Source organism: Psammomys obesus, unplaced genomic scaffold (assembly GCF_907164565.1).
Source record: "Psammomys obesus unplaced genomic scaffold, mPsaObe1.curated_primary_1811, whole genome shotgun sequence".
Lineage (NCBI taxonomy): Eukaryota > Metazoa > Chordata > Mammalia > Rodentia > Muridae > Psammomys > Psammomys obesus.
In genome coordinates, this window is record NW_026591450.1 from 1,500,750 (window position 1) to 1,527,711 (window position 26,962).

The 26,962-nt window shown below is 46.5% G+C and overlaps 1 protein-coding gene across 1 annotated transcript in view; it reads left to right on the forward strand.

Annotated features, from left to right (window-relative positions):
- The window catches only part of Lama1 (laminin subunit alpha 1), a 116,747-nt gene that overhangs the window by 78,904 nt on the left and 10,881 nt on the right, over nt 1-26,962 (forward strand). The window contains exons 34-53 of the mRNA XM_055610183.1: nt 1,296-1,385; nt 2,281-2,392; nt 3,149-3,311; nt 8,037-8,247; nt 8,435-8,551; nt 8,664-8,827; nt 11,548-11,683; nt 12,478-12,571; nt 14,006-14,122; nt 15,427-15,609; nt 15,889-16,043; nt 17,299-17,442; nt 18,259-18,392; nt 19,341-19,491; nt 20,290-20,414; nt 23,822-23,972; nt 24,846-24,990; nt 25,489-25,630; nt 25,718-25,832; nt 26,004-26,174. Of these exons, the coding sequence (XP_055466158.1) occupies nt 1,296-1,385; nt 2,281-2,392; nt 3,149-3,311; nt 8,037-8,247; nt 8,435-8,551; nt 8,664-8,827; nt 11,548-11,683; nt 12,478-12,571; nt 14,006-14,122; nt 15,427-15,609; nt 15,889-16,043; nt 17,299-17,442; nt 18,259-18,392; nt 19,341-19,491; nt 20,290-20,414; nt 23,822-23,972; nt 24,846-24,990; nt 25,489-25,630; nt 25,718-25,832; nt 26,004-26,174 (2,820 nt within the window). The remainder of the gene's footprint in view (nt 1-1,295; nt 1,386-2,280; nt 2,393-3,148; nt 3,312-8,036; nt 8,248-8,434; nt 8,552-8,663; nt 8,828-11,547; nt 11,684-12,477; nt 12,572-14,005; nt 14,123-15,426; nt 15,610-15,888; nt 16,044-17,298; nt 17,443-18,258; nt 18,393-19,340; nt 19,492-20,289; nt 20,415-23,821; nt 23,973-24,845; nt 24,991-25,488; nt 25,631-25,717; nt 25,833-26,003; nt 26,175-26,962) is intronic.

Here is a 26,962-nt window from a genome sequence, read left to right on the forward strand (position 1 = left end):
ACACACACACACACACACACACACACACACACACACACACACACACAAGTCTTTCTCCTGGGGAGACTGTTAACATCTCAAAGGGTCAATCCTTGATTTATGTTTTATCAAAAGATCTGACCAAAAGGAAAGTTAAGGAGTTAACTCATCCACGGCACCCTCCTCTGTAATGCTGTCTAATTGGGAAAAAAAAAAGTATTGCTAAATTATACTTTTTACCTCCATATTACAATGTAAAACAGTCTACTCACTATGTCATACAGTAAGAAGGATGGTCATTACTAGGTGATATTTTATAGATGGAAGCTCTTCTTAGTATGTGCTTGCTCACTCCCTCCCCCACTCATCCTGACATTAACACACGCGTGCGCACACACACACACACATGCTCACACACTCACACTTAAACACTAGTATGGGGAGGAGCTGATGGACTCCAGGAAACAGTTTTATATGACTTTCTATCAAATAGCAAAATTTGCTTTTAAGAGATGGGAGATTTTTCATTCATGAAGATAATTTACTAAAAGAAAAGAATTTCAATTTCTGTTCCAACCATCATATACACAATCAACAATGTGCTCTGCCAGTCAGGTCCCAGGAATGTAGCTATTTTGAATTTATCAAATGAAGTAAATAGTTGCTTCAGATTTTAACTAGCCTTGAATGGTTGGTTCTAATGTAGTCCACCCAGCCACCCCTGAACAACGTGTTGTGTTCATATTCAATACTCTCTGGTGGGCAGGACTGCGAACTGAATTGTTTCTATTTTTACCAAGGGAGTGAAACCGGACAAGGTGCGTATACCCTTTGCAAATAGTGATGTAATTACTTCATAGCCTTGTGAAAGGTATAAGTGTTCAAACAAGCGAGGACATTAGAATGTTGGAATGACTTCATCACTTAATTATGAATAATTTTAGAGGCTTTTTCTTATTGGATATGTTTTGCTCTTAGCCTAGTAAGTATCTTTTCGTGGATTGACAATTATAGTTAATATTTATAACTGATACTCAAATAAAGCCTTCTTTGGTCTACAAAATGCCACCTGTCTCAGACTGTGTTTGAAAGACCAGAGTTTGAGTTTATGTCTGTGCTCAGTGCCAGAAGGGGGCAGCATGGTGTCACTGTAATTGAAAGTTGATAATGACTTTTGCTTTTAATCAATTATTAAAAGAAATTAGAATGTCTTCCTGGGAACCAAAGTTCGATCAGCCCATGATTGTCCGAAGAATGGAACACTTCAAATGTGATCCAGTGAACAATATAATCGTCCTTGTTTTGTTTTTTCCTAGAAGTATTTAATAAAAGAAAATGCTAAGAAGATTCGGGCCGAAATCCAGCTCGAAGGTGTTGCAGAACAAACAGAAAATCTGAAAAAGGAGGTAAGTTCTCTGCGAAAAGATGCAGCATCTGCCAGCCTCCTGGGGCAGCCCCTGGGGAGCCTTTGGGCCCCATCCAGCAGGTTCTGGGGGTTCTGCTTAGCTGTGTTCCAGACATCCATTACCAAAGGTCCTTAGCCTGGGGGAGCCCCTGCCGCAGTGGGAAGAGGCTCTCAGCTGCCACGCGGGCTGAGGAAGAATGGGGCAGTTTGCTTAGTATTTGCCTTTCCTTCGCTTAGTGGAACTACAGGATGGCTGAGCTTTCCCTTTTCCTACCTGGAGTCTGTGCGGAACTCCAGGCCGTTGCTGGACAGCAGCTTCTGTCCACCTCCCAGGCAGAGCAGGCAGTGTAGCACCTCAGGAGCCTCAGTTTCTCTCCCATTCAATGATGTGTGACGACGGCTGAGTGCCAGTGTGGATAGAAGGCTTTCACAAGATGGCAGTGCTTCTCAACCCTTTCACAGGGGTCACCTGAGACCATCAGAAAACAGATATTTACATTACAGTTCGTAACGGTAGCAAAGTTACCGCCTTGAAGTAGTGACAGAAGTGAGTTTATTTTTGCCATCATTTCACCACAACATGAGGAACTGTATTAAAGGGTCGCAGCCCTAGGAGGGCTGAGAACCACTACAGTATGGACCCTGGGAGTGTCTTGCTCTGCTAGTCATTTCGACTGCTTATAAAAACAAACTATCTTCTCTCTTGTGTCTAAAGTGATTTCAGTATCAATCTAGTCAAATGTGAACCCGGAAATACTAGCTAGTCTTGGCTTGCACGATAGTGTGTTATCTTTCTGTTCTAGCTACATTTTGTTGCTTTAAGGAGGCAGCAGGTGGAGTTCAGATACTTGAGTAACATTGTAACATACTAACCTGTGTCCTCACTGTCCGGTCAGCTCACTAAGGTGTTAACAAGCAGTCAGCAGGTGAACAAGGCAATGGAGAGGACCTACAATGAGAGTCAAGCCCTGGCCACGTTCATTGAGCATCTGCACATCAAAGTCAAAGGTAGCGCGGGCGGCCGTTCTGGGACTGTGTATTTATTTGATAGTAAGAGTTGAGACGACCTTCTAAAGTGTGTGAACAGTGCCGGGCTGGGCTTCTAGGGCTGAGGGACTGGAACATCCTATAGCACAGGGATCCTGAAATGCCCAGGCCCGCGGGCTTGCGCTGAGAGTGTTCTCTTTTGCACAGTACGAGTTTCCCTTCTTTATTTTCTGTACTGTGTGTGACACTGGGCTCCTCATTCTCTGGCCCATTACATCAAAGTTGAAATGCTATACCCAAGCCCACTTACCACGAGGGAGCTCACAGGACTCGGGGCGTGCCTTCTAGCATGCTCTTTTTCAGTCTCCTGACTACTAGAAAATATCCATGGTCTTCAATCTGAACTACGATGTGTGTGAGGTTTGTGAAGTCCAGGACACCATGCCAACAAGACTTTGCAGGGGATGAGTAAGAAAAGGGGTAGAACAAGAAGCGCTCAGTGAAATAGTGGTGTCAAGTAGGTACTGCTTCACTCGGGGAATACTTGCTGAGAAGTTTGTGTCTGCCCAGGCATAAGGGTTTGTGGGTGTGGAAGAGCACTGGCATCAAACAAGCCAGGAACTTCAAGTTAGGGAGTGTCCAGAGAGTGCTTGGGGGCACAGGAAGCTTACAGTCTAACCCGGTCTAGGTATTCAGAGCAGTTATCACATTCTACACTCTTCTGCTTACTAACGTCTGCCTGGGAGAGGCTTGCTCAGAAATGGATCTTCTCTGCAGAAATCGTGGAGAAGGTGGCAACGCTGAATCAGACCACACGTGAAGATTTCCAGCCACCCATTTCTGCTCTTCAGGGCATGCATCAGAACATCTCCTCTCTGCTGGGACTCATGAAGGACAGGAATTTCACAGAGTTGCATCAAAATGCCACTCTTGAACTCCAGTAAGTCCTGAGAGCTGTTCAGACACCACCAGTGAGAACCAGGCATTTTGATGCTGGGGAGGGAAAATGGTCATGAAAATGACCACTGACAATTAATATTGCAAGAGAGGAGAGAGGCCCAGCTGCCCAGGAGATGACCAGGAGGGGTATCTGTCCCTCCCAAATACAGGAACAAATCAGTGAAATCAGTACAATTCATCGCTGGGACTGTCTCATAGGTTCTATGCTTTCCTGTGACTCTAGATTAATTTTACCTACTGTAAACTCAAGAGCCTGGAGAACTATTACTTTAGGCCAAGTACAAAGTAATTTGTCAAGAAGAGATTAAAGTAGGCTGCCCGGACCGTAAGCTTCGAGACAGCAGCTGGACACTGTGAGAATTGCTGAGCTCGGTCACGCAAGCCCTCATGGAACCCTGCAGTGTGCGGCCCCAGAAAATGGTTGTACATAGTCTCAGGGAGCGTGCGAGTTCCTTCCTGGCCCTTTTGTTTTGTTTTGTTGTTTTTTAACAGTTATTAGCTGACACTGTATTTCTGTCAGGCAGGCCGAGGCTTGTTTAACCACGTACATGAGACTCACTAAAGCTCTGTTCTTTCTAGGAACGTTGGAAATATTCGTAAATTTTATTACTGTAAACTATTATAATGTGATAGATGTCTTCAGCAAGAGTTTTCTGTTATTTTTCCACATTTTTATGTGTTTTAATATTAAATATAGCATAAGTTCTTCTCTTCCTCCCCTTTCACCTTCCTTTTCCCCTTCCGTATCTTCCTCCTTTTTCTTCTCTTCCTCCTCCTTCCTTCCTCTCCTTTTTATCCCCCTCCTTTTTCTGCTCCTTGTTGTCCTTTTCCTTTGAGGCAGGGTCTCACTACATTTCCCTGTTGGCCTAAACCTTTTTTCCTGCTTCATCATCCTGAAAGCTGGGATTGCAGTGTGAACTCCTACAGGCAGGTTATGCCTCTCCTTTCTGTACTTCAGGGTCTTCTCTCACCTGAGTAAAGAGTAGGCACTTGTCCTCTAGTCAAACCGCTGTACTCTGAGGATGCCTACTGCTCATTTTCAGATTGGTGCCACAAGATTATTAATGTAAAGTCCTGTACACTTTCCCCGGCAACATGCACATCAGATTTACACCTCCTTTTGTGGTGAACACGTTTTGTGGCCCATTGATTTAGTTAAGTAGAACTCAAAGGGAAAGGCTTGAGGTTGGGTAGGGTTTGGAACACGGTCTCGCAACCTGGTTACTGGAATGTTGGTTCAGAGAGGCAGGAGAGGCCCCAAGAAAACTGAACTGAGTGTTATGAAGGCAGCAAGATGCTAGAGCAGGTAACAAGGCACAAGGTCTGTGCCAGCCAGAGCATTGGTTCCTCTGCTTGCTGCTTCCCCACGTAGGACAGAGTCCTTGCCTATTAAGGTGCTTAGAATGGATGCAGATTCCCAGGCGGGCAGTTGTACATACTTAGGGTCATCCCGTGGGACCCCTTTTTATCTTGTTTTAAACATTTATTTATTTATTTATTTGCTTTACGTCCTGATTGCAACCCTCCTCTTCTACTTCCATCCCCCACCAAACCCCTTTCCCCATTCTCCCCTCTTTCACCTCAGAGAAGGGGAGGTCCCCAATGGGTACCAGCCCACCCTGGCACATTAAGTCACTGCAGACCTAGACGTACCCTCTCCCAGACAAGACAGCCCCAGTTACAGGAACAGGATCCAAAGGGAAGCCTCCCAGTCTGAGATGGCCTCCACTCCAGTTGTTGGAGGGTCTACATGAAGACCAAGCTGAACATGTGTTACATCTGAGCAGGGTGTCCAAGCATGCTCTTGGGTTGGTGGTTCAGTCTCCATGGTCGTGGCCATGGGCCCGGGTTAGTTGATAGTTGACTCTGTATAACTTTCCTCTTTCTCCTATCACCCCACAATGGCCATTTCCCTTGCTCACTCAACAGGAAGAATTGAGCCCCAGGTATATACATGGTACCAGGAGTTGGGGACACCCAGAGGAACGGTAGAGCCTTTGTGTCCCCCAGAACTTGTAGACTTAGGAAAAGTTCATTTTTGAGTTCACATTTGAGGCAAAGCACAGAAGCCAGGGCTAGCCCCTCTGTCTACCCTGTCCCCCATGGTCCCCTCTGGCTGGGTCCTCTGGGACTGCCTACTGTTGCAGCTCTCTGTTTGTTTAGAATAGAGTTGTCAGTCAGAGTCTCTATTGGTCTCTTTTATCTGTAAGTGAAGCTATGATGAAGGGCACCTTTATTTCAAATAATAGGGGAGTTCGAAACGTATTTTCTTCCCTCCACTTTCTAGTTTCCAGCGTCACGGAATATTTTAGGAGCTGTTTGTCATCATTTTACCAATTATAATTATTATAAAATTCCTGGTTGGTGCTTGAGCGTGGGAAACAGTTTTGGCACATACACCAGTCGTTTTCATGCTACGTCAGACCACTGCCGCCCTCGGGGGCTCATGGCAACCATTTGTATTTAAAGTGTAATTGAGTTTATGGCCAACTTTCTTTAAGGATGTGCAGCCAGATGAGGAAAGGGATGGGAGGGGTCTGCAGAGATAGGTGGGAAGGAATATATGAGAGCTTCCCCAGCAGGGGAGATGCCGTGTGGGGCATGTTTCTGGCTGGGGAAGCCATAGGCAGCCCAGCGTCTGCGGTTTTGCTGGGGGCTGAGGACATATATAGCTCATCTGAATGCCAGAGCCCACTGGGGAAAGCGGGTGCTCATCCTAAATCACCTTGCTTGTCCAGCACGGCCACTGTCTGATCAGTTAGAGAAGTGTGGCAGTACCTATGGCCTTGCCCACTGACTCCAGCTTGCCCTGTGAACCCCTCTCTCCCCACCGCAGACTATAATGAAGTGTTTTCCATGCTGGTGTCCCCAGGGCTATTCAGAGATCGCTTCAATACAGAAATGTGTTCTGTGACAGGTAACAGGCCAGGTCTTTACCACAGGTCTTCCCATCTCAGTCCACTGACATGTGTGGAGAGTCTCCAGGGAATGAGATGACTGAGGGGTAGACCTCAGCATCCCGTTCTGTGGAATCTGCTCAGTAACGCATGGGATTGCATGGAACGGTAGTCTGTGTGAAATTACTTACTCAACTTTGCAAGAAGCTAAGAGCATGGTGTTGTTGATTCAGTTCATGGGATTGGAGCCACTGATAACATTTAGAAAGGGATAAGAAAATCTGCCATGCACAGTAACACAGGCCCTTAATTCTAGCACTTGGGAGGCAGAGACAGGTGGATCTCATAGAGTTTTAGTCAATCCTTGTCTACATAATGAGTTTCACAACAGCAAGGGCAACACAGTAAGATCCCATCTCAAAAACAATGAATATATAATAATAATATTAATTTCCTAAAGCTTGTGTTTATTAATGGTGCAAATTTTATCTTTTAAGCAATTTGAACTTCAAAGCTTTCATAAAAACTGTTGAATTGGCATCAAAAAACTTCTTCCACCCTAGAAACAAGTTGTCTCCTTCTTTCAGTTCCTTGCCCAGTGAAAGATTTTGGATGCCAACATTAGCACAGCGTACAGTCCCAGTTTTCCAAGTCGAGCTTCACTGAGGCCATTTATTTTAATTTCATGGCAAAAAAAAAAGTGTTAGGAAGTTTGTGAATAAAGACAGTTTTTAACCTGGGAAACAGTCAATCCTGCACTAACCATAGCTTTCTTGGAAATACTATTCCCAGTCAAGAACAGTAAAAATGCTGGTTGTGTCCTAGTCAGGATTACCATTGCTGTGATGAAACACTGTGACCAAAAGCAACCTGGGAAGGAAAGGGTTTATTTAGTTTCTGCTTCTACATCACTGTCCATCACTGAAGAAAGTCAGGACAGGGACTCAAGTAGGGCAGGAACCTGGAGGCAGGAGCTGATGCAGAGGCCATGCAGGGTTTCTGCTTACTGCCTTGTTCCTCATGGCTTGCTCAGCCTGCTTTCTTACAGAACCCAAGACCACCAGCCCAGGGATGGCCCCACCCACAATGGTCTGGTCCCTCCCCATCAATCACTAATTGAGAAAATAACCTACAGGCTTGCCTATAGCATGATCTTGTAGAGGCATTTTCTTAATTGAGGCTCCCTCCTCTCAGATGGCTAGCCTGTGTCCAGTTGACAGAAAACTAGCCAGCACACTGTGTAAGCATGAGGACCTATGTTTGAATCCACAAGAACCCAAAAAAGCCAGGCAGTAGCGTGGGCCTGAGTCTCAGGGCTTCTAGGGTGAGATGGGAGGTGGAGACAAGAGAATCCCCTGAAAGGTAGCTTGCAGGCCCCCTTGCCTGGTATGTGAACAAGGAAAGCTGGCCTCATACAAGTTGCAGAGTAAGGACTCGCTCAGTGCCACCTGTTTGCCACGGCAACCATACTTCCCTTCCCCAGTTACCCATGTGCACACGCACACACCAGAAAAAGAAGGCAACATTGCATCCCGTCCTAAGCAGTCAGGTCCATGCTGAGCATGGTGATTCACACTCATAATCATAGCAACAAGGGAGGCTGAGGCAGGGGAATTTTTGTGAGCTGAAGACCAGCCTAAGAAGAATAGCCAAGACCTGTCTCAAAAATAAAGTGTAAGTCACTGTAGGTCATTTACGCTCCAAGAAGAAACTACAAATGTGGGGGGGGGGGGGAATCTCTCATTAGCGTTTCAAGATCCAAGCTTTGTTTTTATTTATTCCCTAAATGAACCATTTCTGTTTATCAGGGCCGCTAAAGACTTACTGTCACGAGTTCAGAGAAAGCTCCAGAGGCCTCAGGAGAGTTTGAAGGCACTGCTGGAAGAGGCCAGCAGCCTCCTTTCAAATTGCAGTGATGAGCTGCAGGCTGCAGAGGAGCTCCTGAAGGAAGTGGATGCTAAGACCCAGGAGAGCAGCCTCCTGCTGCTCCTCGTCAAGGCCAACCTGAAAGAATTCAGAGTGAGTCTCCACATCTCCCTCCTTCTCCATTAGGCATGTAACTGCACAGGCCTGTTTGTAAACGGCACTAACTTTAGCGACCAACAGAGTGAGCCTGGCTACTCGTTTCGGCAGGTGACACTCAGTGCCAAAGTCAGGAGCTAACGTGCTTTCATGTTATGTCCTTCATTGGTGATTTTTGCCACAGGAGAAAAAGCTGCATGTTCAAGGTGAGCAAAATTTGACCTCCAGGCTCATTGCCAAAGGGAGAGAATGGGTAGACGCTGCCAGGACCCACGTGGCTACTGCACAAGACAACCTAACAGTAAGTAACAACCTGGACGGCCTTGCCTCAGTTTCCAGAGCGGCCACACGCCTCACTTATATGTGCTAGCCAAAGAGAGTGCACATGCTTACGCCTCAGTTTCTCCATGCAGCAGTTGGAGCATCACCGAGATGCGCTCCTCCTGTGGAGCAGTAAACTCAGGAGCCATGTGGACGACCTGGTCATGCAGATGTCCAAACGGAGAGCCCGAGACCTCGTCCACACAGCTGAGCGCCACGCCTCCGAGCTGCAGGGCCTGGCAGGACTTTTGCACGGGTGAGGCTGCTCAGTTATCATAAGCCAGAAAGCCACCGGCCTTGCCCGCCATTCAGGGGGAGGGTACCCATTCTGGTTACAGCATGGGCTCATCACCTTCATGCCCTGCTTGCGGTGCGCACCCCAGAGCGAGCCTATGCCTGAGTGTGTGTACATATGCAAATGCGAGAGTGTCTACGAGGATATGCGTGTGATAGCCACAGGACAGCCTTTGCCAGCACTCTTCAGGTGCTGCGTACACATTTTCAGTCTCTTGCTGACCGGGAGGTCACCATGTGGGCAGGGCTGGCTGGCTAGTGAGCCCTGCCTGTGTCAGGCCCCTAGCGCTGGGGTTCCAAGCCACCAAGCTGGGCTTTTTTTCACATGGCTTTGGTGGGTAGAAGTAGGGTCCTCATGCTTTCAAAGCAAGCTCTTGGGGCGGCTGAGCTGTCTCCGCAGTGCGCTTTGTTCCGTCATGTGCGAAAGATCGTGCTGTTTTCCTTGTGCGGGAAGTCAGAGCCCTCCTGGGCCTGCCGGCTCACTCTGCATAGGCACACATGCATGGTGAGGAGATGCAACCACGCCAGGCTAGCAAGGCTTCGTAAGAGCCTACGGTACTCAAGCGCTTTACACACAGGTTGCACGAGGATGCCGAGTTCTCTGTACATCATGTGTTCCTGGAGCCCATGGTTCAAGGACTGCCCACACTCTACCTGCTGCTGAAGTCTCCTTTGCTAGTGCTGAAGGGCATCATATCCAGCCATTGTCTGCCGCCTGGTGGTCTGTGCTTGTGATATAGTTTTTTGTTTTCAAATGAGTGGGGGGAGTGCCCAGTGTGTAGGTGTGTGCATGTGTGTGTGTGTGTGTGTGTGTCACAGTGTGTGTTGGTTTGTGTGTATTTCACAGTATGTGATGGGGTGTGTTTGTGTGTGTGTGTGTGTCACAGTGTGTGCTGGGGTGTGTGTCTATGTGTTTGGGGCTGACAAAGGCTAGATGAGGGCATCAAATCCTAAGGAGCTAAAGTTCCAGGCTGTTGTGAGCTGCCTAACATGAGTGCCCCTGAGCTCGTCTCTTAGTGGTTGGCTAAGCCGCCCCTCCAGCTGCTGTCACAGACTTTAATGAATCCTTACAGTTGTTCAGTTGTTGGTGAGACCTGTCCCCAACCTGTTATAAATCATGACTCTAGGCCAGTGTAGCTCAGACTTAGTGGACATTGGCCTTAACCTAGGGCACCTCGTCAAGTACCTGGTGTCCTGTTCCTTATTCTTCCCCAAGATGGTGACTTAGGCGCTCTGGATAGTGGCTTAGAATTTACAAATTCTTTTAAGAATCTTCGTTGATCCTTATATTGTGGCAAATATCCAAACTAGTCTTCATGTCTTCCTGGTGATATTTTTATAACGTGTGTGTGTGTGTGTGTGTGTGTGTGTGTGTGTGTGTGTGTAAGTAAAACACTGAGCTATATCCACAGTCCCCTCTTCTTTTTATCTTGCAACAAGTTCTCACTAAATTGCTTAGGCTGGCCTTGAACTCACTGCTTAGCCCAGGCTAGCTCTGAATTTGTGGTCCTCCTGACTCAGCCTCCTAGTCTAGGCTAGCAGCCCTAGCTAATCACGGGATGTTGATTAACTGGTGAATTTTTTTTAAAGGATAACGGATGCAAAAAGTCCAAGTGTGGAGGGAACATTTGTGAATGGAAAAAAATATTCTCCATTCAGAAACGGTATCATGAATGGTTAGGTTAGATGACAAAAGCAATTAAAAATAACTCGATAGACTATCGCGTAGTTAGGTGCTAAACTGAAGGAGTGCCATGAGTACCATGGCAACCAGTAACAGAAGGTGGAGCCGGAGCGTCTGCTTCTCTGTATTGTCTTCCATCATCCCTAAAAGAGAAGATATTTGGGCTCCGTCTATATTCGCTGCAGCTAGACTAAAATCTTTATCATTTAGTGTTAAGAGTAGTGAAAACAAGTTGAGTGTGATAGTCAACATTAAATAGCACTTTTTAAAATTTATAAATCATTAAATTTCCCAGTCAGATAGCAACAGACAATCACTGCTGATGTCTGGTGTGGGAACTGGCCAATTCGATCAAGTTGGGGAGATAATGAGGTGATTCCCTCAGCAGGCAGAGATGTGTCGATTGTCACACTGCCTTGTCCATGCAGAGCTAGTGAAATGGCTCCCTTGCCAGATGGCACATTCATAAACTATTCGCCTGCTTGCTAGAATGAAGTGCAACTGATTGAGCTATTTTCTGATTCTACTGCAGAAAGCTGGGTGAACCTTATCAGATTGGGGTAGGCCCTTTAGGGACCACCCAAGCACCTCTGCCTGTGGTCAGAAAGCACTGAAAATTAACAAATGGGTTGCAGGAGAGATTATAACCAATGCGCAAATGCAAGTGCACCCCGACACAAGCGGGGCGCTTAAACATGGGTCAAAGAAAGTAGGGTATGGGTGGTGGGAATTGATGGCATGGCTCTCTAAGGGAGGTGACCGTCCTGAGCCTCAGTGTTAACTACAGGCAGTTCTGCCATGACCGGCGACTTCTCAGATATGACCTCTGTGTATACAGCAGAAGCCGTTGCTTGCTCCTCCAGGCTTCTTTTCTGAGAAGAAAGAAACTCTCAGGCTTTCAACTATAGTAGGCACCTACGGTACTCACGAGCGACTCCACTAATTTTGCTGCTGTTGTTGTTTTACAATAACATCTTGAAATAATGTTGATTCGATAGAGACCTTGAAAATGTTCGAAACGTGTCCGTGAACGCCACCAGCGCAGCACACGTCCATGCCAACATCCAGATGCTGACGGAAGAAGCAGAGAGACTGGCCGCCGACGCTCAGCAGACAGCGGCTAGGACAAGCTTGGTGAGGACTCTCCAGGGCTTCCTGTGTGTCTTCCTTTTCCGCACACGTGGGTGGGTCTTCCAGAGCATCAGCTCTCAACCTGTTTGAACGAGTCTCGAGGTTCAAATGGCTCTTTCACAGGGGGTCCCCCAAGACTGTCGGAAAACAGATATATCTACGTTATCATTCGTAACAGTAGCAAAATTACAGTCACGAAGTAGCAATAAATATAATTTTGTGGTTGGGGGAACTCCACAGCATGAGGAGTATTTAAGGATCACAGCATTAGGAAGGTCGGGAGCCACGGTTCTAGAAGGCTTTTGGACATACACTCAGTGACTCGAATATATGTTTATCCACATTCTTTTCTGGTGAAATCTGTTTGAGAGAACAGAGTGTCTCACTATGTTACGCGGCCTGGCTTTGAATTCCTCACTTGAATTCAAGTGAGCCCCCTTTCCCAGACTTTCGGGTAGCTGGAAATGCATTGCACCATCCCATTCCGTTTTCAGTCGTTTTTGCTTCTTTTTGAAGACTAATGACTACAATTAAAGACAAGGAGAAATCTCAATTCCTTCTGATGAAGTTGCTCATGCTATCCTCATAGCCACTAGACGTCTCTTTTTACTCGTGGCTTTATAATGGCTGGTTGCCTTCTTCATGGACTTAAAAATGCCTCTGTGTTCTTACTCTCAGGCACTGAATTTCGCCTGAGAACTCTGAGGTCGACTTTCTTATTTGGAAGCTGGTTGGTGCTTTCTGGTGGGGCTGCCCTCTCAGGGTAGATACCATGCAGGAATTGTTCTGTTTTCCAGACCTCCGAGTCCCTGGTTTCTCAGGGGGAAGCAGTCCTGCAGCGCACGTCCAGATTTCTAAAAGAAGGTACCAATGCCAGGAGGAGGCAGCAAGGTCAGTTTGCCTGTGGGTGAGCAGGATGGGCGGCCCCGTGTCGGCAGGGTCCTCAGAGAACGCTTTTCCCTGAGCAAGCTGAAGCTTCCTGATCTTTCTCTCCTTAACACTGTGAGTTCATCTCGTCTGAGCACCACGTGATTCTGAATCTTCCTCCAGTGTCGTACTTGAATGTGCATGCCTCTCTGTAGTTAAGCCTTCCTTATGACCCATTTCCAGGGTTTACTTGGATTGTCACTGCTGCCACCCTTCCTGGTGTGTATAGGATTACCTCTTTTTTTTTTTCCCTCAAACTTCTCATTTCCTTGAAGAACTAAGTATAAGTATAAGTATATCTAATGTTGTCTTTGCATTTTTCATCTGGCTGGAACTATGTTAGGCCCTCACTGAAATGTTACTGGATTAAATCATTAATAATGAATCCTTTTCAATAAACACCTGTGCAGCTCAAGAGTCTCGGCAAGCAATTGCCTGGGACATGCAAGAGCTGTCCAATAAGCAAAACATAAAACAGCAAGAAGATATTCTGTAAGATAAAATACGCAGGCCTGGGATTTTTCTTAATGAACAGTATGCTTCTCACATTAAGGCAGGCCATTTGTAAGGGTAGCCGTGGACCCTTCAGTACCTCCATGAGCCAAAGGCTGGACTTTCCCATGGCTGTCTGAATCAAGTGCGGGGCCCTGCTGTAGCTGTCTGCACCAAGGGATGGGGCCAAGGCATTTATTGTTTGTTTCTCTGTGAATGAGACTATTTAGAACCTCCCTCATCCTCTAAATGTTAGATCTTCCCAATTCTTGCTCACTAACGTAGTAATAAATGCTTTTGGCTTGATTTGTACATGTAGGTGAAGGACCTTCTAGGCCACTGCACTGGGAACTTCTTGGCAATTAAAATTCCATGTTTTAATCATGTGCTCAAAATGCTAAATGTGGATTCATATTGTGAACAGAAACTGTAAAGGCTTTGATCCAACAGTGTAGATTAAAGAAAGTTGAGATGAGTCCAGATAGATTCTGTGGGTGAAGAGAATAGAAAACTGCTGATTGACCATAGCGATGGGTTGAGGCACCATGAAGAGGGAGGCGCACCAGCAGGATATGACCAGTTCCAGCAGGGGTAGAAATCACAGTCTGACAGAAGAGAGGGTTTAAACATTTCTTCACCTTTATGCCTCCATAAATGTAGGCATGACATTTAAGAACAAGAGTGGGAAAGGCAATAGCAAAATAGACAAAGTACTCAAACAACCAAAACCCTTCCCCCGTGTCTGTAGTGAATAGTGCTAAGACTTGCTGGGAAAACTCTCAATTTTGGAAGCTCTCAACAGGAAGCTATATATCCTGTAGTTGGATGAGGAATGGTAACGGTGTTGCCTAGACAGTGTTTTCACAGACTAACTGAAAGAGAACCCTTTCTTTCCCCTTCGCACAGGTATTTCACTGAAGCTGGATGAGTTGAAAAATTTGACGGGTCAGTTTCAAGAGAGTGTGGATAACCTTACAAGGCAGACCACCAGCTCCCTCCTCATCCTTCGGGAAAGTCCTGGAGGTAAGCGGAATGGAGCTTCGTGCTCTGATCACCTTCTCCTTGTGAAGGCATTTCACGGAGCTTGAGGAAATCCCTGCCTGATATCTCTTTAGGAACTGTGGCTCTAAAACCAGAGCAGGATTGATTCAACTTGCCCAGGGATGTGGCTTACAGGTGAAGATCATGAAGCATGAGTCTAGACTCCCGATGTTGATTTCTGAGGCTCACCTGGTACATTTCTTACCTGGACATTTCTTTTACCTTTCCACCTAAGGAAAAACATCTTTCATCTATCTTAATAAAACACTTAAACTTTTTTTTTCTTTTTTTTTTTTAATTTGGGCCTTTTCAAATCTACAGACAAGTTGAGAGAGGAGGCAAGAACTATATGAGAATTTTCTTCATTTCCTGGGGTCTTATAAGTAGTCCAGGCTGGCCCCACCTGTGTGATTATTTCCTGGGGGTCTTACCATGTAGCCCAGGATGGCCTCATCCTCTTGATTGTCTTGCCCCTGCTTCCCAGCACTGGAATTACAGACATGTGCTGCCATACCTGGCTTGCTTGCTATATACATTTACATGGCTTCTTTCAGAAGGAATATTTGTGTGCTGAAACATTCTCAAATCTCAACAGCACCATGAAGACATCCTCAGCCAGGTGTTCTTGAATGCAGACTCCTTTTTCCCTTTGTGGCCATGTCCTTTTTGAGCTGCTGTCCCTTGTAGCAGCCAGTCCATGCTGTGACTAACCACTTTGTCCAGCCACCGCTGCTTCCCTCTTGACTAGAGGCTTAAGTTCCAGAACCTTCTTATCCAGAAATAAAATGATCTGAGGGTGAAGCTGAGGCAGGCTTACAGATGGGGGCTAGGTAGAGAAGTTTGGTACTGGGGACATGATTTAATAGGATTTATAGAGAGCTGGGTTCCATCTCTGGACCCACACAGTTGAAGGGGAAAACCTCTTCTCACAAGCTGTCCTCTGGCCTCTGTATGTATACCATACTACATGAACACGCACACACGCATACAAATGTAAATTTTAGTTTATCACCTTCAGAACATGCATGCTAAGGGCATGGCCACTAGCCACTGATTTTGTAGTCACCCTGTGTAGTTGAAAACACGTTCCAGAGAATTAAACATTCAAACCATCGGTTTTTTAATGGGGCAGTCAAATATATGACACGAAAACTTCTTTGACGTGAAAAACCAAGAAGCCTGGCGTCGTGTTCAAGAAACCGCTCCTGTGCAAAATGGCTCTTGCGGCTTTAGACTTTCCTCCCTGTCTTCAGCAGGGCACGTGCTTGTTCATGCCTTTATTTTAGGTATGAGAGAGAAGGGGAGGAAAGCCAGAGAGCTGGCCGCAGCAGCCAACGAGAGCGCGGCGAGGACCCTGGAGAACGTCCTGGGTTGGAGCCTGAAGGTCCTCAACACATCCGAGGGCCTGTCCAGAGTGAACGCCACAGCACAGGAGACGAAACACCTCCTGCACAACTCCACAGTGGCCAGTACGTCGCTGGTCCTCCTCCCGCTTTTGAAAGCCTGCTGCTTGCTGGTTGGGAGACGGCTGCGAGCCCTCGGTGCAGCATGAAAATGTTGTAGCCTGTACATTCACCTTGGTGAAGGAGGGAGGCCCCAGGGAATGCAAGCTGTCTCTGCATTCTTCATATATTCAGGGTTTCCTCACTCGGTTCTGCCTTATCCCATGTCTTAAGAGCGGACAATTCCTTTCCCCTCTTTTCCTCCTGCCTAACCCTCACCAAACCTTGCCTCCTTGTCCTTGTTAGCTCTGTTGGCTGGAAGGAAAATGAAAGACATGGAGACGCAAGCCAACCTTCTATTTGATCGATTGAAGCCTTTGAGAACACTGGAAGAAAACCTGAGCAGAAACCTGTCTGAGATCAAACTGCTGATCAGCCGGGCTCGGAAACAAGCCGCTTCGGTGAGTTGGGCTGATGATTTGTGACACCACAGCTCTGAAAACCTGCCCACAAGTCCTGGAGGAGTCAGTGACCCTGATGCTAGGACAGTGCAACTACCCTAAAACTTCTACAGAATCTCAATAACCCCACGTCCTCATAGGCTCATCTCAGAGAAGTTAAACTGGTTTTCTTTGATCCCTGCTCATATTTAGGCCATTTCAAAGATTCTTAGGAAAAAAATAAAAGCTATCCTTTATGGGAATTTATAATTATTGCCGGACTCCATAACTTAGCCTTTGTGCCATGAAGACATTAAGCCTGGTGGTTACTTCTGCTGTTGTTTCTTCGTTTTACTAACTAGCCTTTAATGGGGCAATCTCCAGACTGAGTAGGTTGGGCCTTGTCCTCCAGGACTCTGAGGAAACAATCTGTATCCATACAGATGCTGTACAAGTCTACTTCCTAACTGTAGAAGGTACCAGAGAGGTCAAAGTTGGGGAATTTCTCAGTAACTAACCATGGATCGATTCGCTCAATTCAAGCACATAGTAAAACCTCCAGGAGGATGTACAGTTATCACAGTGTGAGGCCGTGGAAAGAGTGAGGCCCCTGATAGTCTTCCTGAAGCCTTTTAGGCCAGGCAAAGGCACTCTGGGCTCTCCAAAAGTCTTCCTGTCTAGAAGGCTCACATAGGCTCTGGCTCCCCTCTGTTTCATGGACAGCCCAGGTAAATGTACACTGGCATTTTAGTTCTAAATACCATGGCTAATGGAATCTTAGAAGAGATGAAATTAATAGAAAAATCTGCACCCAGATAATTATGAAGCAGGGAAATATGTATTAAGCAAAAATCGCTCCATAACTGTTTACTGGGTGACATAATGAATATATTACCCCTGCATTCATTTAACCAATGCTCGTGAAATGCTCCCTGTGGGTCCCTAAGCCTCCTTGCAGTAACAAGGCATTCCAACCTTAGGTGGGTGAGGCAGTCTTCTCTGTAGAAGAGCCTGCTGAAAACCAAAGGGCTGGAGAGATTGCTCAGCTGTTCAGAGGACTTGCTGTTCTTCGCAGAGCAGCACTGTCTCTGAAAAGGCAGATAAAACCTAGCCTAATTTACATGGCCGTCCAGTATCTAAACAGTTCACCAAGTAAAGGAATTTGCTGCATCGTGGCCTGCTGCCTCGCTCTGGGAAACCCAGAGCATTATGCTTCATGCACAGAACAAACTCTTCAGCTGCCCCTCAGGCTTGAGATACTTCCTCTTTCTGTCAGATCAAAGTCGCCGTGTCTGCAGACAGAGACTGTGTCCGCGCCTACCAACCTCAGATTTCTTCTACCAACTATAACACCTTGACGCTCAATGTGAAGACGCAGGAGCCGGATAACCTTCTCTTCTACCTCGGCAGCAGCACCAGCGTAAGTGAGTGACCCCAGGTGCTTGGGGATCTGGCTATTTCCTCAGTGGACACTCTGCTGATGAAAACACAAAGCAAGACTATTCTGAAGTCACTAAGTTCTACCAGGGATAACCTTTGCTACAGTTGTAGCATCGAATGTCAGATAAATGCTCAAATAACTGCCTGAGGTTTGGACAGACAGGTCAGAGGTTAAACCGTTTGCCCGTTATCCTGAGAGTCTGAGCTCAATTCCCAGGATGTAGGCAAACAAAACCTGGACATCATGACCTGCATTTGTGCTTCCCGAGCAGGACAGATAGACGTAGGCAGATCCCTGGGCTTCCCTGGCCAGCCTAGCCTAATTCTGTGAGTTCCAGGTCAGTGAGAAGCCCTGTTTTCAATGAATATGTCATGCTAATGCATACATTTGAATTTATACACACACACACAGACATGAACACAGACAGAGTGAACACCACAAGAAGAAAAGTGACATTTCTGGTCAGTGGCCCCATCTACCATCTTATTGGTATACCTTGGGTCTATCATGCCTCTGTGGACTCCAGATGATTCTCAGCCAGGCATCAGGCAGGTTCTTCCTGACAAGCACTGCCTGCGGTCCCCAGACAACAAGCTTCCTAGATAAAACCACCACTCCTTTGGCTGTATTCAGAAGGGGTGCAAGCCCTTGGGAACATGAGGAACAGATATTAAGAAGCATACCTATTATCACAGATGTCTTCTAAGGAGACAAAAAGCTCACTTGCTTTTTTGGCTCATGTAAGTAGAAATATGTAACCCATTCCTCCCCCCCTCCAACCTTTCCTGTCCCCAGTCTGATTTTCTCGCAGTGGAGACGCGGCGGGGGAAGGTGGCCTTTCTCTGGGACCTGGGCTCCGGGTCCGCAAGGTTGGAATTCCCAGATGTCTCCATCAATGACAACAGATGGCATAGCATCTACATAACAAGGTAGCAGAGACTTCCTCCAGCATCTTTCTTCTTTCAACTGTACCTTATAACATGTTTGCAACACACATAATAAGCAGGCTTTGAGTCATTAGGATTATGTTATAAACATTAGGTTATAAACAAAAAATACTGGATTTTATTAATTATAAGAATGATGTTCTTGAAAACTGTAGAACCAATAATCTTTGTTTCTAGAAGCAGGGATCAAAAATGTATAGTTTAGATTACTTTTAATATTTATTTTTATTTTATATGTATAAGTATTTGCCTGCCTGCATATATATGTCTACACCATGATATGCAGTGCCTTCAAAATCCAGATAAGAGCATTGGGTCGTCAGGAACTGTACTTCTAGGTGGTTGTGAGCCATCAAGTAGGTGCTAACAATACAACCCAGGTCCTCTACAAGACCAGACAGTGCTTTCCAAGCCCTGAGATTATTTAAGGAATATTTTCAGAAAGTCCAGGTCCAGGATGACCAGCCTTGTAAAATGGCTCCTCCCACTGAAGAGAATTTTATAAAAAGCAACAGAAGAGGACAGAAGAGGGGGATGAAACAGAAAATGTGTTTTCTTAAAATTCAAAAACAAGGTCAAATTCTTCCTATTAAAGCCATTCTACAGAAGTAACTTTATTTGAGCAGTCTCAGGCAGAACATTTCCTTTTACTTTGCCGTAATATTGTGGGGTTTTGTCGATGAAGTTGGAAATATTGGCATGATGTTAAAAAACGGTGTCATAACCAAAGAAGTAATTTTTCTTCAGATGTAGCTTAACAGGGGAATGATGGGATGAGATGTCTGTTTCCCAAGAACTTAGCATGATTTGGGGGGTGAAGCAGAGGTTGAATGGGCAAGGGTGGAAGCCGCAGGCATGAGCCTGGGGAGGCAGGTGGGGCTGTGTGCGGAAGGCGTGCAAATTTCCTCTCACAACTCTTTCTGACACAAGGTTTGGGAACCTGGGGTCACTGAGCGTAAAGGAAGCAAGTTCAGCTGAGAGCCCACCAGTGAAGACTAGCAGATCTCCTGGGTCGGCGAGTGTTCTGGACATAAACAATTCGACACTGATGTTCGTGGGAGGCCTCGGGGGTCAAATAAAGGTAACCTTCTCGGAGCGCATCCGAACAGGACCCCTGGCTGATAGGCTCAGTGTTAAACATACCCTCTACAAGCCGAAATTTTCTGCTTTTGTTAGTTTTCATTTCAGCAGTGAGTCTGCAGAGCCCGGCTGGCTTTGCCAAGGGCACACGGTCGTTTTTAACCATGAAGATGAATCCAAGAGAAATCAATAGTCATGGCTGCCATTTAGACATCCTTTCCAGTGAGGAAGCAGGAAATTAAATAAGTTTATGGCAGTTTCTTTAAAGTCCCTTTATTTCTCTTCTAAGTATAATGGTAGTTATGCTAATTAGTATCTAGCAAGAGTGCATTGTTTTTGTTTTATGATGCCAGCTAGTTGGACTGGGTTCAGTGGTTGGAGATTGAGAGGAAGGTCTGTATCCCTCTAGACTACTGACCCCTTGTCTGGTCTGATGGCTCACCTATAGCAGGCTTCCCCAGAAGCCCCAGCACCTGAGCTGATCTTTTTAGGACAGTGTTCAGAGCCAGATCTGGTCCTGTAATCCCAGCATTCCCCAGCCTGAAGCGAGATGACTGAGTGTGTGAGGCCTCGTACATAACCAGACTCTTTCTCAATGCCCCTCTCCTGTCAAAGAACAGAACACAATGCAAACTGCCCATGCTTGGAAGTTAATCCAATTGTTGCAAACTGGCCGTTTCGTTGGATGTTCTCTTGGAATTTTCCTTGCTGGATTTGAGCCCTCAGCGCAGTTTTAGAGACTGTATGCTTCCAGGCTAACTGGATGAGCGTCATGTGTTTGCTTTTGCCTTCCCATCAGAAATCCCCCGCTGTGAAGGTCACTCATTTTAAGGGCTGCATGGGAGAGGCCTTCTTGAACGGCAAATCGATCGGCCTGTGGAATTACATCGAAAGAGAGGGAAAGTGCAAAGGCTGCTTTGGAAGGTAATCCATGCCCACATTTGAATTTCCTGTGAGCTTTGTACTCTATTCTCCCGAGTAAAAGGTTATGGGTGGGATCTTGGCTACTGCAGCCTTTGAACAAAAAGGATTTGGAGTGCAACTCTCTTAGGCTGCCGGACCAGGTGTCTACCAAGTTCTTCTTGGTGACTTTGGCTCGTTTTCCTCTTTCCCTGAGATCCGGTGTCTTCTAGACTTCCCTTACTCACCATCCACCCCCGGTTATCAGGGGTGATGCAGTGTGTGAAAACAAACTCTGAGACGCTGCTCTAGTGGTCCCCACCGGTCTTCCGGCAAGGATTTGATACTGACTTCCAGACGGACATCTCAGGGTCGTTTTCTTGACCCTCAAGGAGAGAAACGCAGGCTTTGCAGTTGATGAGTATAGCTTTTAAACACGGTGCTTCTGAACTCAGATCCATCCCTTTTTCTTATGTCGGGTGTCTAGGCAAGGGGTATCCCCAGCAATTTAGTAACTCTGACATGAAAATCGACTCGACCCCTGGGGGCTGCCCCTCTGCTTTGGTCAGTTTAAGTGACAGATGCTCGTTCTCCTCCGTAGTGAGGACATCGTTTTGAGTGCATCCTTTGGGGCATGTGTCGTCTTACCAGGTTTCCACCTCAGACCCGTGAGCAAAGGCTGAGGAAGAAGCCTGAGGATGCTTCTGGCCTCTGTGTTCACTGAGGGCCTAGTCTTCTGCTGCTGGGCTGGTTACCCAGCTGGCTGTAGGACCAGGTGGACTGATTGGTTCGGACAACCTAGGATTTAATAAATATGTTTCACTGGACACTGAATGAAAAAAAAAAAAATCTGCTGGCCGTTCTTATTACTATGTTGATCAGCATATTAACCAAGGTTTCAAACAAGACTAGCTTCATAGGATATTAGTATACCTTATTTAAAAAGAAAAAAAAAAGCCACAGTAGAGGGGCTATCTTGATCATAAATGTCAAGTTAAAATATCAAATATAGCTAGGTATGGTGGCATTGCCTTTAATCCCAGCACTCAGGATATAGAGGCAGGTGGATCACTGTGCATTCCAGCCGAGCCATAGGGAAACAGTCTTATTATGTATACACACACACACACACACACACACACATATATATGTGATTAATTACATATATATAATTGTGATTAATTACAGATGAGGGTTTTTTTTTTTGGTAAATGAGTTGTGGGTCAAATTGACTTTTGAGGTATATGGAAAAAATATATATGTATGTATATGGGTAGGAAGGGTCCACTATGTATGTCCCAACCCATGGGATTTCAGTGGGTTCCTAAGCGGGGGGAGAATGAGGTAGGACAAAGAGACACAAGGAATGAGGCTAAGTCTGTTTGTCCGATCAGAGCCTCGTTTATTTGAAAATTTTACACAACTATATAGGGAGAAGGCAGGAAAGGGGGAAGGCTTATTTACTGCTGCAGAAGATAGCAAAAGTGTTTTATGGTTGGAGATACCGCACCTGCAAGATACGGTAAGAATGTTACCTTAAGATATCTCAAGGATGCTCCAAGACAGGCGAGCAGATGTTCTCACATAAATCTATGACCTATGACCTTAGGTCCTAGTACAGCTGTTGGTAACTTTTCCACTAATGGGCATTGGCTCCACTAAATGGCTTTGGCTTCAGTAAATAGCTTTGGCTCCCGGCATATGTATATATGAAGGAAGCAGAGATTAGGAAATGGTTTTGAGTTCATATAACTGGTATCTTGGGGAACTGGGGTTTGAATCCTGGCAGTTTGGCTTTAGAGACTGTGTCCTTAGCCAGACTAGATGGAAAGAACCAGAGTGACTAGGGCTAATGGAGCTAAGTAAAGTGCTAGCTGTATAGGCACAAGGACCTGAGTCCAAATCACCAGAACCCACGAAATATTGAACGTAATGGCACGTGTATAATACCATCACAACCTCTGGGACATAGGAGGCAGAGACAGGAGAATTCTTGGAAGCCCCCAGGCCAGCTAACCTGGAGTGTACAGGAGATGGGGGTGGAGAGAAAGAGACAGAGATCCTCGGGTGACAGAATAATGAGGACTCAGGGTTGTTCTCTGACATCCACATATATGCTATGGCACCCCTCCTCCCCCCCCCTCCCCTCTTCTCCTCCCCCACCTCCCCCTCCTCCCCTCTCCTCCCCTCCCCTCCTCACTTGTGTAACTGCTTTACTGTTGACTCACCACCCTGCCTGGATGTGTGAAGCTTAGTTGTTAATCTTTCACTGAGGAAAGTTCCAATTCGTATCCCAAACTACCCACATCTTAGTTTTCCCTTGAGCCCTATGGTGTTCCAGGAAAGTTTTTGGAGTATCATTGTGATTAATTACAGATGAGGATTTTTGTTGTTGTTGTTTTTGTGAATGAGTTGTGAGTCAAATAAGCCTTTGATATATGGGGGGAGGGGGGAGAAAATACACTGATCTTAAAAGTACATTTTGTGTAATTCATTGAAAGCTGTACACCTACCTCAAAGTCTGAGTGTTTTAAATGCGTAGGAAGCATTTCTGAAGGTGCCAGTGACATTTCTCCTGTGTTCCTTCTGATGCTTATTTACTGGTTCACATACTAGTTAAAACTATGAGAAGCCTGGTGTGGAAGCCCAGGTGTTTAATCCCAGCACTTGGGAGGTAGAGATAGGTCTCTGAGTTCAAGGCCAGCCTGGTCTACATAGTGAGTTCCAGGACAGCCAGGGCTACACAGACACCATCTCTAAAGAATACAAGAAAATGACAGAGTGATAAACGCTAACATAAAAATATCCTGGAGGCACCGGAAGTGAGAGAGGCTGGCCACATCAAAGGGAATTAGAGGGAACAAACACATGCACTTGATGAGTAGAAATAAGTTATTATGTTCTAGTGAACACATTTAACTTTCATGTTGCGCGTTGACTCTCTACCTTATAAAGCAGCTGGGCTCTGGTCTGCGTGGGTTTGCCCGCACGAAAAGCGCCTTGTCAAATACAGCTGGAGTGTCTTTTATCTGGCATGCTTGGGACAGAGAGTGTTTGGAATTTTAGATTTGTCTTTGAGGATATACATACTGAAGTATCTGAGGGGTAGGATCTGAAGCGATGTGGACTTCATGTTACATATAGGCCATTAACATGTACTTTGGACCATCTTTTTTTTTTTTTTTTTTTTATGAAACAAAGTCTCATGGTATATAATTTTTTCCTCTTTTCACCATGTCTCTCAGTGCTCAGAGTTGTTCAGATTTTGGAACCCTTCAGATTTCAGAAGTTCAAATTAAGGGTGCAACTTGTCGCACATCTTATACTTGCTAACAGTAATGGAGATAAAATTCTACCATGGCTTAGGACGAAGGAATTCCTTTGTCTCTCTCTGTCCTCTGGGTGATACTTCCGCCACTTCCACATTGCAGCTCCCAGAACGAAGACTCTTCCTTCCATTTCGACGGAAGCGGGTATGCGGTTGTGGAGAAGACGCTGCGGACGACCGTGACGCAGATACTGATGCTCTTCAGCACCTTCTCCCCCAGTGGGCTGCTTTTCTACCTGGCCTCAAATGGCACCGTAAGTCTCCCTGCAGCACTTGACCCTCCCTGGGTTTGCACCTGTGTTTGCTGTGGGGCTTCTCAGCTGCAGGGCTGAGAAGTCTCACCCCGGCGTGGGTGATGCCACCACATACCGTGTAGCATTAGTCAGTCCTGGTCGTCTTACGTACCCCACCACCGAGGTCCACCGGAGCTGGGGCGTACGTGCAGGAGGGAGTAAAACACAAAAGTGGGTGATTGGCTCCAACCTCAGGTGAGGGCTTTCCATCAGCAACCTGGTCTGCTCATAGTCTCATATCTATGGCTACCACTGGGGAGTCACTGTGAGGAACATGGGAACAGCCGAGGCATGTCTAAGGGAAAAAGTTGCACGGCACTGTCTCGTTTTTATGTCTGTATGTCTGTGTATCATATGCATGCCTACTAAGGGCAGAGGAGAAATTGGATCTCCTGAGACTAGAGGTACAGATGGTTGTGAGCCACCAGGTGGGTCCCGGGAATTGAACACAGGTCCTCTGCAAGAACAGCCAGCGTCCTTAACCACTTGGCCATCTTTCCGTCCACCACAGTTGGCTCATTTGGACCTTATCTGCTGGAATGCCCTCATCTTGTAGGCTGGTCATTTTCAGAGCAGCCCACTTGTCAATTTAAATAAAAAGCACATAAAGACAGGCCAGTTCTCCTACTAAAATACGGATTTTGGTAACAATTGAAAGAGTTCATTTAATTCTCAATAATATTCTACAAGAATGCTTGGGGGCATTTTTACTTTCATGTAACAGCCTAGCTATGTAGCCAGGTTCACTTTTCCTAGTTTGACCTTACTTCCATCTCCAGCTTGGGTGGGAAAAGTCTCAGATGTATGTGCAGAGATCTCTTCTTTCCTTCACAGAGGGACTTCCTGTCCATTGAGCTGGTCCGTGGCAGGGTTAAAGTGATGGTGGACCTGGGGTCAGGACCCCTCACCCTTATGACAGACAGGCGGTATAACAACGGAACCTGGTATAAAATTGCCTTCCAGCGGAACCGGAAGCAAGGTAGGTGCTCAGGGTAGACATCTAGCCTGTGGTGACTGCCTCCCTAAGAACAAGAAGCACTCCAAGCGGTTGCTGTGCTCCTGTTAGCTTCCTGGCTGCAGCTTCATGACTTTAGAGTACATGACCCTCACCATTTGCCGCTTGGCCACAAACTCCATTCGGGAGTGATATTTGGATTAAAGGCTGCCTTTGTCTGTGGCATGAGCAGCAATGGGATTCACTTACTGCGGGGAAGAACACCATGATCCCGTTTGTCTACGGTTTTGTTGTTTCTGGTTAAATGTCGGGTTGGAGACGAGAATCGGATTGATCCTGTTCTCTTTCACACGCCTACCCTTACCGTTCAGCAGTGCTCTGCACCTGCTGGCCTTCTTCTAACAGTGAAGAAAAAACGCCAGTCAGTTTGCAGGATCTAAAAGAGCATGTCCCCATAAGTAAACAAACTATGTTGACAGAGGTTTCCGTTCATGGTAACGGTACCTTTCCACCTCCTACCAGGACTGCTAGCTGTCTTCGATGCATACGACACCAGTGACAAGGAGACCAAGCAAGGAGAAACCCCAGGAGCCTCCTCTGATCTCAACCGGCTGGATAAAGATGTGATCTACGTGGGCGGAGTACCTCACTCTACAGCTCTTAGGTATGAAGCAATATGATGGCGCGGCCGTGTGGGATTTGCTGCCTGCCCTACCAAGCATGTGACTGATTCGCATGTCCTTGCCTGCAGGAAAGGGCTCAGCAGCAGAAGCTATGTGGGCTGTATCAAGAACCTGGAAATATCCAGGTCCACCTTTGATTTGCTGAGAAATTCCTACGGAGTGAGAAAAGGCTGTACACTGGAGGTGGGGACCGAGTGTTGTCACGGGGGTCACGGTGGGTTTCCATAAGCACCCAGTGGTTCAGCTACACAATAAAGCTGCAAGCTCTCAGCCTGTGGGCAGGTGAGCGGCAAGGGAGGCCAGCAGTCCCGCAACAGCAGGCCAGCCTCATTCTGTTCTCTTCTCCGTCACCAGCCCATCCAGACTGTGAGTTTCCCAAGAGGTGGCTACGTGGAGGTGCCACCCAAATCTCTGTCGCCAGAATCATCCCTGCTAGCCACATTCGCCACCGAGAACAGCAGTGGCATCATCCTGGCCGCCCTGGGCAAGGATGTGGAAAAGGCCGGCTGGCCTCGGGCACATGTGGTGAGTAGCTGCGACCCACAAGGGAGGTGCCTTCCAATAACACGCACGGGGCATTTCCATCTCACACGCTCATGGTAGCTGTTTCTGAGCGATTGTGTAGAAGGGCTTTTTAATGAGTAAAAGTTGTTACTCCAGAATATTCCACTCCTAAACTGTGATTTCCTGAGTTGCGTGATCAACATCATGCTGGTAGAGGTAGAGAAAAAGCTGCTGTCCTCAGACTAAAGCAACTGGTGGTGGCAGAACCTGGGTTTCCCTCTATGTGGAGAGAGACAACTGCCTCTTACATTCATGGGGCGGGGGGGGGGTGTGATAAATGTGAAGGGAGGAGAAAGCCAGCCGTGGTCTGTGATGGGCGCAGTGGTACAGCAGCAGGACAAAGCAGAGAAGACGGAGTTTGATTCTCTACAAGGGCATGTCATGTGATCACGTCACTGAAAGCAACTTGCGGAACACCAGTGTGTGGTGTTGGTGGAAGAGAGCCTGCACGCCTGCAGTTTAGAGACCTGTGTGCCCTGTTGCTCGAGACAGGGCTGTGTAACTCTTGCACTCTGCATGCTGGGTACCGCTTCCTAAACTTCATGGAAAAGAGATAGGTCCTGAGAACCTGATGAAGCTGCCTGTGGCCACAGGGCTGTTCTGTGTCAAAACCAAGGCTGAAATACCAGTCTGCGGGCCCTGGGTCTGGCCTGGGTCACTTACCCAAGGCTTGCCTGGTGCTGGGATCTGTTTTGTGAGCTTCATTAATCCATTTTTTAGCTGAGTTTAAATTCATACAAAATTACTAC